Source organism: Protopterus annectens, chromosome 1.part1, assembly GCF_019279795.1.
Source record: "Protopterus annectens isolate FY-2018-M chromosome 1.part1, PAN1.0, whole genome shotgun sequence".
In the NCBI taxonomy this organism is placed as follows: domain Eukaryota; kingdom Metazoa; phylum Chordata; order Ceratodontiformes; family Protopteridae; genus Protopterus; species Protopterus annectens.
In genome coordinates, this window is record NC_056726.1 from 433,289,045 (window position 1) to 433,307,415 (window position 18,371).

Here is an 18,371-nt window from a genome sequence, read left to right on the forward strand (position 1 = left end):
ACACACCTCCTAAAGCTATAACTTGAATAAACCATATACCTAGCATATAACCATGCTGAAAAAGAAACCTTGACAGAACCTAAAGGCGTTTGAAGACCTAAAGCAGAAAACTGCCACCCAACCTACATTAAGAAACTGAACAAACCAGTTACTCTTTCCTATGATGCTTCAAAATTTGGTCTAGGCGCAGCTATACTTCGAGAGTGCAGATCAGTAGCCTACGTTTCTAGAATACTTACTCAAACTGAGATCAGATTGAGAAAGAACATTTGGAAACAGTATTTGTATGTTCCAAGTTTCATGATTATATTAATGGTCGAGCTATTCAGACTGAAACTAACCACAAACCTCTAGTTGCTATTCTAAAGAAACCTATGCACTCAGTTCCAGCAAGATTACAAAGAATGATGCTCAAATTGCAAAAGTACAACTTCAAAATGGTCTATACGAAAGGCAAACTACTCTATCTGCCTGATACCTTATCCAGCTCGCCCAGGAATACAAAGGAACGGCTTGACGCATAGAATTTTGATGTGATGATAGTGCATAATTTTTCTACCACTAGGCTTGATGAGCTGAGAGATCACACAAAGACTGATCCAATTTTGCAAAAGCTGAATCGCTACCTTAATGCTGGATGGCCGTCAAACCAATCGAGTGTACCACCAGAAGTACAAACCTATTTTCCCTACAGAGATGAAATGTTGATGGAACATGGCATTATTTTCAAAGGTCCTAAAATTGCTGTCCCTGCTTCCTTACAACACGAGTACATCCAGATTTTGCATCATGGTCACCCAGGTTCTGCATCCACTAAGAAGCAAGTGAGAGAATTAGTATCTTGGCTTTCATTACTAAAAAGACATTGATAAAGTACTTTCTTCTTGTTCAGTATGCAACAGTACTAGACCGTACTTGCAAAGAAAACAGTTTCAGCTACATTCAGTTCCTGAATTACCTTTGTCGATAGTAGTCACTGATATCTTTGAGTGAAACAATCAACACTACTTGGTATTGGTAGGCTCTTATTTGAATTGGTTTGAGACTGATCTACCACCTAATCTCATAACTACTACTGTTATTACTAAGCTGAAATGTAATTTCTCAGTCCATGGTAGTCTGCACAAAGTTATTTCTGACAATGGTACTCAATTTACTAACCAGTTGTTCCAGAAATTTGCAAGACAATGGAACTTTCTACATATTACTAGCAGTCCTGAGTATCCTCAGTTGAATGGCCCAGCTGAGGATGCTGTGCAGAGTGAGATACTACTACTTGAAAGGTCAAGATGTGATAATTCAGACTTTTTTTTTAAATCTGCTTAACCTCAGGAACTTACCACATGATGATGTTCTTGGATCTCCTGCTCAATGACTTCTTTCCAGGCAAACAAGGACTACGCTACCGATTACTACCAATCTACTAAAGCCAAGAATAAGAAGACCATCAAGGTACAATTATTTAAGAAGCGTTCTACCCATAAGTTATAGTACAAGTTGAGCAAACTTTTTTCTCCATTAAGGGAAGGAGAAACGGTCAGACTTCAAACAGAAAAAGGTTTTGACCGCAACAGGTAAATTTTTTGGTAAATGTCCTGAACCGAGATCCTACCTTATAGACTCGGAAGGTATGCAGTACATACGAAAACATAAACATCTGTTACCTGTACCAGAATCATCATCACAACATTGTTATAGCGACTTAAGACTCAATCTCAGAGTGAACCAAATGTTGTTTTCATCCCAGAGTGTGTTCCTGCCTCTGATTCCATTCCTGAAGATGTTCCAAGTAAATCAAAGATTATGCATTTTTCAGAGACAGCTCCAATAGTTAAGCCCCAATTCATGGTTTTATGCAACACATTATGGATGAGTATCTAAGCCCAGTGTGAAATATGTAGCAACATGGACTTAACTGTGTATATATGTATTATACCTTGTATAAATGCATGACTGGTAACAGTCTGTGATATCTGCATGTCAAAAGATTCATAACATTGCATGTTTTATTTTTCAAGAGGGAGGATGTAGATCAGAGAGCACATGCTATGTGCTATATCTTTAAAAAAGCACGTCAAAGACAGAACATGCACATATAAATGTTAAACACATGCTATTTCTAGTGCCATTTTGAGACTGCAGCCAGAGAGTAAGCATGTATGATTACAGCAGTTAGTTTGTATATAAGTTACTTAAGTTAGACTCAGTAAACTTCTATCGTGATGTGTTTGTATAAAATATAGCTCTTCTTGAACAGAACCCACAAAGACTCTTCTATTGTGTCCAAAGGAGGACAGCGACAATAATCAACTACAAAATCTGTTCCATTAACAAAAATATAATCTTCTAGTGGTGGATTTCTTAGACTCCTTTAATATCTGCTAAAAGTTCTCAAAAAAACAGGTGTCCAAAAGGTATTGTGTGTCTGTCATCCAGGCAATCAAATGAAGAAGTTGAAAGATGGGGTATATCAAACAACTCCTGTCTTGTGTTTAGTTCATTCTGCGAAAAAGCTTGTGGTAAGTGCCCTTGGCCTTGGTGTGTACACTTATCATAAATGTAGATGTTTGAGTGCAATCATTGTTGCAGTCCTGACATATGGGATTAACCTCCTTGGAAGTGCCTGAAAAGCCTGACTATCAGAAAATATTTCCCCTCCTCCTGAAGCTAGTGAATGTCCTATCCAAAGTCAATACATTTGGGTATACAACCAGCCCCATGAGCACAGTACTTTCTTGCCCCCACCCCCCGTGTGTCCTTGAGGTCAGAAGTCTGGGACCTTGTATTCCAAAATAAGTATGAAGGAGGAAGGGGGGCACTCTGGCTGAGAAGGTGAATGTCCTAGGCTAGCTCATAGGCCTGAGGGGAAAGTATACTGTAACAGTGAATACACTCAAACATCTACATTTACAGTAAGTATACAAAACTGCGCAATGTTCTTCATGTTTGACTGCTGCAATCCTGACTTGTGCGATAATTTCCAGAACTGAAAAGGAGGGTGGATGGAAAGATTAAGAATAGGCAAGGATGCCCTGCAAAATGGCAGTGGCAAATCCTGCTCTGGACTTGGAAAAGGCAGGAAAATGGTAATGTTTGTTAAAGGTATACACAGAGGATTAAGTAGCTGCTTCCAAAATGTCCTTGGTGGCCATCCCTTTAAGAAAGGCAGCAGAGGTAGCAGTAGCTCTAGTGCAATGGGACCTCAGCATCAGGCGGTTTCTAAACCGATGGCTGTAGAAGCTGCTGGTCTGAAGGATAGAAGGGTGAGCTTCTCTAGAATGAAGTTGAGGTCCCAGGGAGGAACAGGAGGTTTCCTGGCAGGGCTAAGGTGGACGACCTCTTTCAAACGGTTTCATGAGGAGATGTGTAAAAAGAGAGGAAGTTGAAAAGGCAGACAGGCAGAAATAGCTGAAGCATGGATTTTATGGAGGAGTAGGAGATCTTTTTCAAAAAGACTAGATAAATATGACAGGATCAAAGGGATCTGTGTTTGATAAGGGTTTTGTCCCTTCTGTCTGTATCAAAGAATAAATATTTTCCATTTGGTGGAGTAAGACTTCCTAGTGCTAGGTCTCCTGGCCTCTATAAGGCTGCACAGAACCTGCTTGTCAAGGAGTGACGTCTTCTTTGGGATCAGAGTATCATCCAAGCTGTCAATATGAGTGTGTGCAAGTTGTGGTTTATTAATGTGCCCCTGTTCTGCATTAGTAGGTCCACTAACTGTGGCAGCTGCCATGGCTCTCTGTTGGTTAGAGTGAGTAAAAGAGGGTACCAGTGGTGTCTCAGTCAATCTGGGGCTATCAAAAGTACCATTTGGCCCCTTTTCCCTTATTTTTAGCAATACCCTGGGCAGCAGCGGAATTGTGGGGGAAGGTATAAAGGAATAGGCCTATCCAAGGAAAGGAAAAAGCATCTTGTCTTCCAGGCTGACTTAATTTTGTCCCATGAGCAAAACTTTTCCAAATGAGCATTTTCTTTGGTGGCAACAAGGTCTATCTGTAGCACTCTCCATTTTTCAGCTATGCTGAGAAATACTTCCCGATGCAGTTGCCACTCGGGATGGGAGTTGACAGGTTCCTGCTGAAGTGATCTGATAGTTTTTAAGGTTTCTCCTGGTAGGTACTGTGCCATGAGGTGCAGCCCTAGGGAGTTTATTGTTTCCCAAAGCTCCATGGCTAGGTGACAAAGGGGGTAAAAGTGCCCCCCCACACACACACTTACTTATGTACCACATAACTGTGGAATTGTCTGTCTTCACCAACAGGACTCCATATTTCCATCTCTTCTGGAAGGCAATTAGACCTTTTTGGACTACCATTAGTTCTTTTAAGCCGAGGAGCTTGTTTTTGAACTTGGAGTCCAATTTTCCTTGAGTCTGGAGGTTGTTGAAGTGGGCTCCCCTGGCTACTTCTGATGCATCTGTTGTCAGAGTTTGCTCCTGAGGGATGAACCTGAAGAGGCCGTGATTGAGGAAGTATGGTTGGGCACACCAGTCAAATCCTTTCTTGAGGCAGGGAAGTAGTTTTATTCTGAAAGTGGAAGACTGTGAATGTTGGCATCACACATTTTTTGAGATACCACTGCAGTTTCCTCATATGCAGTCTGGCCAGGGGGATCATGAGAATGCAAGAGGCCATGTATCTCAGGGGCAAGAGATATTCTCTAGCTGTGAGGTATTTCCAGTCCAAGATCTTTTGGAAGTTAAGGTTTAGGAAGGTAATTTTGTGTGGAGGAAGGAAAGCCTTCTGAAGAGCCGAGTCCAATAAGGCTTCTAAAAAAACAATTCTGCTTGTGAGGTTTGAGATTATTGTGTATTGATGGTGAAGCCCAGTGTTGAGTATATAAAGCAGGTCTGATTTGACTTTTTTTTAGACTTGTAGCCTGATTGAGCCAATTGTCTAAGTAAGGGTAAATCTGAATTCCCTTTGGCCTGCAGAAAGCTATTATTGGGGCTAGGCATTTTGTGAAGACTTTGGAAGCAGAAGATAAGACAAAGGACAGAGCACAGAACTGAAAGGGCCTCACTCTTGCTCTGAAGCGCAAGAACCTTATGTATGATTCCTCTATCGGGATATATAGGTATGCATCTTTGAAAACCAAGGTTACCATGAAGGCGCTGGGGGTAATCATGGGCAGTAGTTTTTTTTTTTTTTTTTTTTAGCATTTTGAATTTTGGGACCTGTAAGAATCGGTTGTGCCTTGACAGGTCTAGAATTGGCCTCAAAGTACCTTTTTTTCTGGGAACTAAGAAAAGTCTGTAGTAAAAACCTTTTTCTTGTAATGATTTTAGTACAGATTCCACAGATCCTTGAGTGCAGGAAGCTCTATTTGTATTAAGGCCTCTGTCTTTTGGTTTGGAGGACTGTCTAAGAACCTGAGCGAATCAAGTGTTTTTTGAACTTGAGTTTATAATCTCTTTGAATGATGTTTAGAACCCATAGATCCCCAGTAATGACAGGCCAATTCTTGTAGAAAATTGACAGTCTTCCCCCTAGCTTGGATGGGAAGGGGATGGGAGGTTGAGGGAAAGGAGTGCCATATAAAAGAGTCATGACTGGTCCCTGGGGATTTGATCCCAAAGGTGTATATGGGTCTGACAGCCACTGGTGTGGCCTTCGGCTCATTTCCCTACAGGGTTTCCTTTGTCCAGGCTTACAGGGAGCTGGAAAAGACCAATGTTTGGTAGAATAATTCTGACTGAATTGATGAGGTTAGACCTGAAGGAAATCGTTGACAATCTGCCAGGACCTGGCTTTATCCTCCATTTTCTTATGGACAGCTTCAGCCTTAGGACCAAAAACAAAATCTTTGTCTAAGGAGCATCTAGGAGACTTGATTTGACATGCTCTGGAAGGGAATGCTGCCTCAGCCAGGCATGTCTTCTAATGACAGAGCTTGTAGCTGCTGCCCTGTCAGAGGCTTCCAAGGCATCACAGCTGCAGCACAGAGAATGTTTAGCTACCTGAGGGCAGCAGGTACATAGACTCTAACTCCTTTGAGAGGACCTTATTTTCAATCCCCATCAGTTTTTGTTTCCTCTAGTCAAGAAGAGTTTCCTGGAACTTCACCATATGAAACTAGCAGTTCAAAAGTCTCATGACAAAGGCAGCAGAGGTATAGACTTTCTTTCCAAACCCGTCTAAGGCTCTACTTTCCTTGTTCATAGGCAAAGGGTTTTTGGAAGAGGTAGCTTTTGCTCTCTTAGGGCCTGGAATCACCACTTCAGTCTGCCACATGGTTCTTAAAAAGGTGTTTGTGGAAATTTTCAATCCTGTAAAATCTGTCAGCCTTTTGAGGGGACAGGCAACACAGACTCGGGTTGTAAAGAAGAATCCAAGACATCATCTGCCACCTTTAAGACTGGAGAAATGGCAAGGGGTTTATGCTCAATGAGATAAATAAATTCCTCAATCTTCTTCTTGGATTGCAGGTAGTCCTGAGCTTCCCATTTGAAGTGCTTCTTCAACATTTGAAATGTCTCCCCATAAAAAATATCCTCAGGGGAGAGGGAGTCTGAGGCAAATTTCTCTTCAGAGTCAGAATCTCCATAGGAAGCAATAGATGCACTCTCCTGAAGGATGGATTCATCATGACCAAATCATCCCCAGAGCCAAAAGATTCAGAAAATTCCTGTGATGGGGTATCCCTCTTCCTTTTACCAGGGGATGCTTCAGGGGGAGGGAGGTTTCTGGATCTGACCAAGGGAAATCAAGTCCTCAGCCAACCTCACTAGGTCTTTTTGGTAGGCCTGGGAGTGGGAGCCAGAAGACCAAGGCTGAGGTAAGGAGGGAGTACTTTTTTTCTGAACAGCCTTAGATTTTAGCCTAGGGCTGAACTCTGCACTAGTAACAGACTCCCCTGAGCAGTAGGCCAAAGCAATCTCCTGAAGATGTGAAGTGCCATCACTGGTTTTTGAGCAGCTGTTGAAAGCCACAACCTGTGAAGTGGTTCCGGACCCAACCAAGGAGGAAAGTCCTTCAGCTTGTAAGGAAGTAGAGGGACCTGTAGGCATATAAGACTCTGAATGGGTCTCGATAGGGGTCTGTGCAACCACTTCACTTGAAGGGGGCTGCGAATGCACCTCACCTTCTTCCACAATCACAAACCTAGAAGGACTGGCCGATGGTGAATGATCATTGTCGGAGGTCCTAAATCTGAAGCACTTTTCCTTTTTCCACCTCGGGAGATCTACACATCAGCTCGACTGGCAGACGGCATGGTACGCAACTGCCCTGACAACTCATTGAAATGTTTATCTAGAATCTCAGTCCTATGCTTGATAGCTCTGCTATTAAAGACAGCAGAAAACTGACAGGAAAGGTATGTCCTGGCCCCAAAGAAGTTACACAAAAGGAATGAAAGCCCCAGTGTGGTATCTCTTTGCCACAGTGGAAAAAATAAGTTATGTCCTTACCATAACGTTCCATGTGAGTTGTTCATCTCACCTATTGTTCTTACACATGGGTCGGAGCCGATCCCTCAGCTCTGAATCGGCCGCTTTTCAAGCTCAGACTCTCAGAGAAGCTCGAGACCTAGTGTATATCCCATGATGCTCTACTGTACATCCCCAGATCTAGTGTGCTGTAACCAAGACAGCCTACCGACAGAATAAGACTATGGAGTCTACCTGCTTAGATAATTATAACAGTAAAAGGAAACAAGAAGAGTAGGACTGTATTAACAGACTGACAACTGAACCAATCCTCCAAGGCAACCATCTCCTCGACTGGACGGGGAAGGTGGGCGGGAATGTAAGAACAAAAGGCGAGATGAACAATTCACATGGAACGTTATGGAAAGGACATAACTTCTTTATGTAAAGTTGTTCTATCTCGCCATTTTGTTCTTACACGTGGGTAGCGTCCCAAGCACCCTAACCCTGGGTGGCTCATGGTAGAACATTCCTGAGTACAGTGGAACCAAACGTAGCCCTGTCCCTGGATGTCCTATCCACTTTGTAATGAGTAATAAACGTGTGAGGTTTTGACCACGTGGCAACTGCAAAGATGGTATCTAAAGGCAAGCGAGCTGCATGAGCCAACAATGTAGAAACAGCTCGTGTAGAATGGGTTTTGATGTTAGTTTCTAATGGTTGATTCGTGGAAGCATAAATTAATCTGATGCAGTCAGAGAGCCACTTGGATAGTGTGGTTTTTGACACTGCGAAACCTTTCTTATTGTCTGCATAAGAAACGAAGAGTTGATCCGACTGTCTGAAATCCTTCGTTCTATCTAGATAGAACCTCAGTTGTCTATGTACATCAAGCTTGTGTAACATATATTCCAGTTTGTTGGTATGGTGTTTGAAGAAGGTTGGGAGCTCAATGGACTGATTTAAGTTATTTTCTGAAGCGATCTTGGGAAGAAAGGTAGGATTAGTCCTGAGGGATACCCTATCAGGGTGAAAAATCAAGTATGGGGGGTTGGAAGGCAAGGCCTGAAGTTCAGAGACCCTACGTGCAGATGTAATGGCTACCAGGAATAAAGTTTTCCAAGACAAAAACTTTAAATGGCAAGATGAAGCAGGTTCAAAGGGGGCGAGCATCAGTTGGGATAAAATCAGATTAAAAATTCCAGGGGTAGACAGGATGCCTAATAGGTGGCCTGAGGTGGTGGGTTACTTTTAAGAATGCTTTACACAGTCTGTGTGACATAATGTTGGAGCCGTTAAAGCCTACATGGAAGTTTGAGATAGCAGCCAATTGAACTCAAGTGGTGGCAGCAGCCACACCATCATGGAACAAGGAAGACAAGAACTCTAAGATGGTATGGACAGGTGCTACATAAGGGTCAGTGTCATGTTGAGAAGCCCAGTGAACAAACCGTTTCCATTTGCTATTATATAGTTTCCTGATGGATAGTTTATGAGAGGAAACTATAATGTGTTGGACCGCAGCAGACAAATCTTGTGTCCTGGCTAATGTGGGAATTGGAGCAGCCAAGCTGTCAGTTTTAAGGAAGTGAGGGAGGGATGGAGAACTCCCAACGAATGAGTCAGAAGATCCGGCACTGGGTCCAGAATCCATGGTTCTTCCAGTCGATACTTCCGCAGGAAGGGAAACCAAATCTGTTGAGGCCAAGACAGGGCTATCAAGATCACAGTCCTTCCCAGACCTTTGGCTTTCTGCATGAATTTGGGAATTAGGGGTATCGGCGGAAAGGCATATAGGAGGCCTGGGGGCCAATCGTGTAGGTGCGCATCCCTGGGTTCATTCCCCGGTGGGGGATACAGGGCAAAGTAGCTGCTGCATTTGGCATTCATCGGAGATGCAAACAGGTCGCAGCAAGGCTGGCCCCACCTGCGGAAAATGTTGTCCGCTACCTGTTGTTTGAAAGACCACTCGTGGGGCAAAAGCATGGCTCTGCTTAGTTTGTCCGCTATCACATTGGATGACCCCGGGATATGCGTTGCTATCAGAAAGCGTCTGGTGGATACAGCCCATTGCCAAATCCTTAAGGCCTCCCGGCATAAAGGGTATGATCTGGTTCCCCCTTGTTTGTTGATGTACCAGACAACTGACATGTTGTCCGTCTGGATAGCAATTGTGCCTGGAGGAAGAGAGTCGTGAAAGTGTTGCAACACTAGGAACACCACTCTCAGCTCTAGGACATTTATATGCAAGTGTGTTTCTATGACTGACCAAGTGCCTTGGACAGTCTTTCCCTGAAATAGCCTCCCCACCCCCACCCTGTCAGGGAAGCATCCGTGGTCACTGTGGCTGTGGGTTGGGGAAGAATGAAGAGACGACCCATTATCACTTGGTCGCTGTTCAACCACCAGCTGAGATCCTTCTTGCAAAGACTGGTTAACCTGATCTCGTGAGACATGGGTAGTTGTTGGTAACCACTGGAGTATTCGCATGTGCATGTGGCCTAATGGGGCTGCTATCAATGTGGCTGCCATGGTTCCTAAGAGTTGCAGTATCTGGGACGCTGGTGCTTTGTTGCGGGCTAAGAGACTGGATACTTGATTTTTTTAGAGTTACGATTCTTGATTGGGGCAACCTGATCCTTGCATTGACGGTGTCCAGTTCTGCCCCTATAAATGTAATATGCTGCGAGGGCGATAACGCAGATTTTTCAAAGTTTAGGGTTATGCCCAACTGGGAACAAAGGTCTATGGTGTAGTCTCTTGTTTGGATTAGTTGATGCCTGGAGGTGGCGGTGAGAAGCCAGTCGTCCAGATATGGAAACACTCTGAATCCCAACTGTCTCAGGTGAGCCATGACCACTGCCATACATTTGGTGAACACCCTGGGGGCTGGGGTGAGGCCAAACGGCAGGGCTCTGAATTGGTAATGACTGGCTCCCAGCTGGAAACGCAAGTGATCTCTGGATGATCTGTCCATTCTGATGCGGTAGTAAGCATCCCTGAGATCTATAAAGCACATCCAATCGCCCATTGATAAGAACGGGAGAATCGACTGCAGCATGACCATCTGGAACTTTTCCTTCTTGATGAAGGTGTTGAGTTTGCTGATGTCTAGAATGGGCCTCCAGTCCCCTGTTTTCTTTGGACCTAAAAAGAACCTTGAGTAAGTTCCGGATCACATTTGGTCCGCCGGGACTGGCTGGATGACTCTCTTGTCTAGCAGCTTTTTGATTTCTACGGCTGCTAATTTTGTCAGACTGGGTGGTACGTCTGGGATCCTTGTACACATAGGCGGGGTTTTTATAAAGGGGATGTAATAACCTCTGGTAATAACGCTTTTTACCCAAGAGTCCGTTGTAATGTTTAGCCAGGTGTCTGGGTATAAAGTAAAGCGACCCCCGACTGCCTCCAGAGTAGGACAGCCGGGCTACCTTTCAGGAACGCTGATAGGGCTTACCAGAGAACTGGTCCCTGTTGCCCTGGTTCTGTGGACCACCTCTGCCGTTTGGACGGTGTCTTCCATTTCTACCCCCTCCTCTGCCTCTAGAGGGGGTATCGGTATGGAAAGCTGCTTGAGGTTTTCAGAACTACATTTTTCCACTTCGTTGCCCTTTGGGGTACGGTCTGGCTGGAGTGGAAAAATGGACCCCTACAGCAGACATTGTCTTCCCTTCCTGTTCACGCCTAGTAAGTGTCTCCTTAACTTTGGGTGCGAACAAGGCGGACCCGTCAAATGGGGTATTGACAAATGAAGATTTAAAGGCTTCCGCAAAGGAGCAAAGGCGCATCCAGGATTGCCTCCGAAGAGCTATTGCTGAGCCTGCTGCCCTACTCGATCCATCGGTCGCATATGAAATGAGGCGCATGGATGACTTTACTATTGAGTTGAGGGTGTTGAGTTGTGCAGTCACCTTTTCCGAGACTGCATCAGCTCTATTACCCTGAAGAGCATCTCCCAGCTCTTTTAGGAGATCTCGTTGAAGGCTGGTAAAATGTGTCAGGTAGTTGAGCGACCTCATGGAAAATGCCGCAGAACTAAATATGCATTTCCCATATCTGTCCATCATCCTAGAATCTCTATTAGGAGGATGGACAGCAGAAGAGGTTTCCAACATCTCTTTCTTGGTGGCCGCCGCCACCACCATGGCATCAACTGGGACTCCTTTTGTAAGAAAGGCCTTGTCGGTGGGGGAAGTAATAAATTTATTGGGCCTCCATGGGACCGGTTCCACTGAGTCAGGGGATTCCCACGCCCTTCGAGCAACCAGTTCCATCGAAGGGTGGCGTAACCCAGGAGGTGGATGGTTGAGATCCGAAGGCCTTCAGGAGAACCAACTCATCCTCAGAAGGGGCAAGGGACTGCCAATCATCCCTCTGCCTTAAGATTTCCAATATGTCTGCGAAGGAGACATCTTCTGAGGGGGACCGTGGGGACCCTTCTGATTCTTCCAAGTCGATATCAGATGTTAGAGATTCCTGTGGGGAATCCAAGTGCCTCCTCTTGCACAATCTCTTCCTGCGGACTTCACTGGTGGGGGCGTCCGGTAAAGTTCCCAGAGAGGAGGGGTCATCCAATGGGGATACCAGAGTCCCTGGTTCCCAATGCTTTGTGGGGATCTGCGGGGAAGAGGTAGAACGAGGCCCATTTGGGGAAGGTGATGACATATCTGAGGAGGTAGTGGTCTTGGCAGCCATGACCTTCCTCATGGCATCGAAGGCACCAGAATCCCGGTCCGAGAAGTAAGTCGGCTCCGAAGAGACCGGCAGCTCTCCCCAGACCGAGACCCTCCGCTCCAATCCAGAGGACGGAGCCAAGGCCACCTGCGCTGAAGCCCCAAGTGGAAGAGTCGGAACCGAAGTATCGGTTCGACTCTCCACCCCGAAGCCGGGAGGAACTGTCGGCCCCAAGATTCCTCGGTCGAAACCGAGATGATCAAGGTCGATGGAGTCGAGGGAGGAGGATCAAACCTCAGCTCCAAGGGTTCTACCAATATCGGTTCCGTCTGACCCGGCTCCGACCGCTCGATTGGCTTCGGAGGAGGTGGTGGAGAAGCCATGGGGGGCAGTTCAGTCTTCGAAGCCGAGTGGTTCGAAGCAGATAGCATTTTGGCCAGGGCTGGGTTCTCTAAGAGCCTCTTAACCACTCGGTCCAGATCCACATCGGAAAGCCTGGAAGAATGAGTCGAGGGATGGGTCGAAGGGGCCGAAGATGGAACCGATTGAAGAATTGGAGACTGAGGGGTCTCCAATATCGGTTCCACAACTGGACCCCGAGGCAAGGACTCGATACACGGCTCCAAGGACTGTGGAGCCGATGCACGGACCATGCTTGAGGAACTCAGAGCCAATGACTTGGGCTCTGAGGATCCTTTGGAAGACTTCGACCCCTTCGAAGCCTTGGAAGAGGTGTCAGCCTTATCTAAAGAAGCCTGAAATTCAGGTTTTAGGAGTCCTCTATCCACCAATTTCCTGTGCCTTTCCAGGAGGACCCTGGTGCTAAAGGAATGGCAGATAGAGCACACCTCTTGTAGGTGTACCGAGACTAAGCAGTAGACGCAGGTGGAGTGATTGTAAGTAACAGACATTTTCTGACCACACTCACACCTTTTAAACCCTGATTTTTGTTTTTCAGACATGGTTCAACAATAACAACACACACTATGATATAGTTAAAGATATGTATAAATGTATATATCTTAACAGTCTACTAAAATCACACTACGTATAGAGTTTTAAAAGTCTAACAAACAACTATTAGCTAAGGTATACATAACAACTACCACTCTAACTGTGTGTGTGTATGTATATATATATATATATATATATATATATATATATATATCAAAAAACACACACAAAACGGCTGACAGAGCCCTGTCACACCCAAGGAAAGGCCAAAGACCTGAAGAAAAGGAAGTATTTAACGTTCTAAGAATCTAACTAACCAGAATCCTAACACTATACTATTTAGACACAAAGAACAAATTTTTGAGAAAAAAGAAGTTATAACTAGAAATTTAAATTCACTGGCCCGAGCTAACTCCGATGAGCTGTTGATCCGTTACAGCGGCAAACTAGATCTGGGGATGTACAGTAGAGCTACATGGGATATACACTAGGTCTCGAGCTTCTCAGAGTCTGAGCTTGAAAAGCGGCCGATTCGGAGCCGAGGGATCAGCTCCGACCCACATGTAAGAACAAAACGGCGAGATAGAACAACTTCACATCAGTTATTAACTTTCTCTGACATTAGTCAAAAAGCACATGAAAGTTTTCCAATAGAGTACTTAGCTTTACATATCTTCTTTTTCTGGTGTGGACCGAATGATGCACTGAGCAGCACTGTATTAAGAAAGAACTGAAGTTATGGCACTGGCCAACTCCATTTATACCCACACATAGTGATGCTGGGTAGGGCATCTGCAGGCTTCAGGAGGAGGGGAAAACATTCTCTGGTAGTCCGGCCAGCCAAGGGCTTTCACAGCAGGAAATCCTATATGTCAGGACTGCAACAGTGAAACATGAAGAACATACATTTGCCTTCAACAAAAGGGAGTCACCACAATTATCTTTGTGAAATCTTTCTGAATATTTAGAATGACCCTGGATATCAGTGGAAAGGAGTACAGTAACATTCCTGCCCATAGGAATGAGGAAGTATTCATCCTCCAGGCCTCTTTGCAAGGAATATTAGAGCAAAAAATCTTTAAATGTATGTTATAAATGGAGGCAAACAGATCTATTAGAGGAATTCCACACAGATGAATCAATTCCCGAAGACCCCATGGCTTAAGTTTCCATTTGTGAGGGTCTGTCCTGGCCCACCTCAGCTTCATAGGTAGGTACTAGGCTATCAGCCCTGGGGCCTATACAAGCCAAGCCAAAAAGGTACCCTGGCTTTTGCCACCCAAGAAAATTATTTTCCTGTGCCACTGTCGAGCAGCGCCACAGAGGTGATCCCCGGGGTGAATTTCCTACTTCCCATCAAATCATCAAGATTTTTCTTGAGTGCTAATGAGGAGCTTTGTTTGATATAGATAGGTAGTTTAATCCAGAGTATGGGAAGTCTCTGGGACAGGAATCTATCCCTCTGGCATGTTCTGTTTATTGTGGTGACAAGGTTTAGGCCCCTAGAGCGTGTAGCTCGGAGGGATTGGGATTTCTTTAAGTGGAGCATGTCCAACAGCTCTGGATTTGACATAGCTTTGTATGTTAGGCAGAGATCACCTCTGAGTAGGCGATATGCGATGGAGTAAAGCTGGAATTTTTTTAGACGGTCTGCGTAGGGCATCTGTTTGAGGCCGGTAATCCTCTTTGTGAGGTATTTCTGCGGCCTTTCCAGTTGTTGCAGATGTCTTGTGAGGTACATACCAAAAGGGGTGTTGTACTCTATAATGGGTTTAATGAGTGATGAGTAGAAGGGAACAATGACCTCTTTTTTCTGGATTCCCTGTGTCCCAAGGTCTCATCACACTTTCGGTGTTAAGTGTACTACCGCCTATGTTGTAGTTCATGGGTACAGAGTTTTTATCAAAGGGGATGACAATTGTTTGTGTTTGTTGTGCTTGTTTTATGTTTTTTTTTTGTTTGTTTATGTTTTACATTGAGGGGATGTAGGCAGCCTGTAGGGAAAGGATGAAATGAGGTGCTGGGTTCAGGTTGCCATAGCTAATCTGCAAACGGAGTATGATCTGGTTCTCCCCTGTTTGTTTATGTGCTGCATCACTGTCGTAATGGCATTAGTATGCTTATTCTCTAGTCATCTGGGATATGCCTTTCTCACCAACATGTTGATCATACTGCTGTGAACTTGTATAAGCCTGCTGCTTTTCTTGACTTCCATTTTACTTACTACTGTTCTTATTTCTTATACAGTAGGCTCCAATTCTTCTTTCATCATAGGCTGTGTATGGAGAAGTACAGCTCTTGTGGGGTCGTCTTCATTCAGAAGCTGCCTGAAGTACTCTTTTCTACTGCCTTTGATGTCATCAGGACTGGTGAGCAAATTGTTGCTGGCATCCCTTCAGAATGGTGTTTGACTATCTTCTTTAGCTTTCTTTGCCTTGCAATCTTCTTTGTGCCCTGTAATAAGTCATTTTCCATAACCCTGTAGAGTGCACCTGATGCCTTGTTCTTTGCTACTGCAACTCCTATCTTAGCCTCTTTGTTAGCCAAACAGTGTTCTTTCTCAGTATATCCCATTCTATCTCTCACTTTTTCCTGCACTCCTCCTTTCTTTTGTTGGCTTCCTTATGCACCTTATATATCTATAACCACACCATTTCTAGTCTGTCCTTCTCTGGAATAGCAGCTTTACTGCACTGCACTTCCATCTCATTTACTGGATGCAAAGGATGTTCAGCCTCCTCCTTAACATTATGTCGTTCACTTACAAACTGTCCTGTAGTAATCCTCAGTTCATGCTTGGTTGATTGGTTTTATGTCCAGCTTTCACGCAACAGAAAGCTGGCAACTGGACACCTGCCAGCCAGTAGTTTATTGACCTGGGGTTGCTGGGCTTTATGGTGGGCGCACACTGGTCTAACAGGGGCACACAGACTCCTCCCACTGTTAACATGGGTTCCTGGTGTAGGTCGGATTAGGCCGGACCGTCAAACTACTTATCAACAACAAATAGACATGCTCATTTTGGGAGGCATTAGTCAACATGACCGAATCAACTACAGCCAATTTTTACACTGTAGAGTGGCTAGCCCTGACATGGCTCACCGTCTGTGATCTGTGTTCTCCTTTCCTGAGGATACTGCACCCCACAGTCGATGCACAACATGGTTGGTCTATACAACTCATCCCCCTACTAAAGGCACAATCTAGAACCTATGCTGCTGCTCACAACTTCATTCTTGGGTGAGTTTGAGGTGGAAACACTCTACATGTTTTTAGGAGGAACCCCACAAAGATACACAGAGAACATGCAAACTTCATCCAGGCAGAGGTCAGGATCGAACCTTGTGCACGGGAAGTGAAAACGCTAACCATTATGGCAGCTGGTCTCTGGAATCTTATTACTCTGCAGTTACTACATGTCAAATATTACTCTTGGGCCTAAAGAACACAGCTCAGTCAGAAAAATATTACCTTTGTTATTCCCTACAACCCAGGGTTTAGCAGTGAAAATCACTGTGTGGACAACCTGAGAACTTCTTTACCCTGAAAAATTCTTCCTTTTTGTCTGGCAGTTTGCACAAAGTCAAAAAATAAGAACAGCCTAAGCCTGCACAGTCCCATTTGCTTCTGACATGCAAAAACTAGTACACATACACAAAGTAAATGATACAACATGGACGCTGGTAAAAAACAGCACAGTGTCAATGAACGCAAAACAGTGTAGCTTCAGTAGTCTTACTGGTTGAGTGCTAGACACTCATTTTCTTTTGTTTGATAATCAAATTAATATGACATTAACTCAATCCTCAGTGCCAGAATTACAAATCATGCAAACCAACAGAACACTGCAGCTTATTTATGCTATCCTAATCATTACCTGCAAAACTGACGATGCTAATAAAAATGGATATAATCAAGTAATGATAGCATTTATGTGCTGAAAAAGCAGCAAGAATTGTACTACTAAAGAAAAAGAATCTATGGCAACAAACAGGTCACATGGAAGATGACTAAAGTGCAGGACGAAACTAAGCATGACTATGCAAAAACAGATCTACAGTCCCTCAAACAACCTAAAAATGCATAATGATCATACTCTAAGTTAAGTGAAACTAAATTAATCATAATTTGGTACTTACATCATACTGCTGAGGAAAGTTCCTGATGGAAGGGAGTGGTCGGACAGCAACCCACTTCTTCCGTTCTTTGGACATAATAAGGAGGACCCTTCGTTCTTTGGTCCAGCTGGAAAGACAGACAGAAGTTATAAAGTTAGCCAGAGCATTTACTAATTTAGAAGAAGAAATATTTTATAAGTGTGATTTAATTAAAATCACTCTGATCACTTAAAGCTGGGATTGTAAAAAAAAGGCATCAGACTGTTCATTTACAGTGACAGCGAGTCTATTCTATTAGTGAAAAAGTGAACAGGATGCAGTGTATGTCTTGTTTAATCTCCTAGCTGTCTTTTCTTTCTTACACGTCAACTCATTTTCAAGGAGCACTTCATATAATACATGTCACCAGTAAAATGATAAACAAATGTAACAGGCAAAGGTAATAAATAAACAAATGTAACATATGATTGTTCTTCCTTACCCGACAGCATACTACCCAAACTAATGTACATGTTTTACTCCGTACAGTCGTGTACTTCAAAAGTAAATCAGGCTGCATTGTGCTTCCTTTTGAAGCAAAAAATAACCCATTATGAATATCAAGCCACAGTTGGGGCCTATCAGAAATAATTTTTTCTTCAATGTGCACTTTGGGTGTGAAGATTAAAACAGAAAACTAGTCTTATTTCATGGAAGAAAAAAAATCAGTGACAATTTAACTCAAATAAGTAATTTCCAATTTTGTTTTATTTATTTTACATTTTTGTCGACCAGGTATACCCAATGGGCAAACTGCCCCGTATCAGGGGCAACCTGTAGGTACTGTCTGGTTAAGTGACTTGCTCATAGTCACACAGTAGGCAAATGGGGTTCCTATTAGAACAGCAAAAATGCATTTTGTCAAATGCGTTTTTCGTCAACACATGTAGGGAGAGAACAGGCAAAACAGCGAAGGGGCTGTTCAGCTAATTCTTTCCCTGGGAAAGAAGTCGCTTGACTGCTTCGTTGCTTTGCCTGTTCTGAAGTGTAGTGTGGGTCCTTGTCCAGTATAGCTCCCGAGCGTGATTGTGCAACAGTTACTGACCTTAGGGCTAGGGTGCGGGTTAAGGTAAGTGCATATGTATGAAAGGGTTTACTGTTTATTTTGCATTACATGTATGGTCGAGTTACGTGTGTATGTGTTTTCAGCTATTTACTTTTGTTTTGGGGGGGTAGGATTATGGTTAAGGTAAGTGTGTATGTGTTTGGAACTG

General features: G+C 43.9%; 1 protein-coding gene across 1 annotated transcript in view; it reads right to left on the bottom strand.

Annotated features, from left to right (window-relative positions):
* ZC3H7B (zinc finger CCCH-type containing 7B) overlaps positions 1–18,371 on the bottom strand; it is a 1,999,702-nt gene that overhangs the window by 414,428 nt on the left and 1,566,903 nt on the right. Inside the window, exon 18 of the mRNA XM_044087097.1 lies at positions 17,140–17,245. Within this exon, the coding sequence (XP_043943032.1) occupies positions 17,140–17,245 (106 nt within the window). The remainder of the gene's footprint in view (positions 1–17,139; positions 17,246–18,371) is intronic.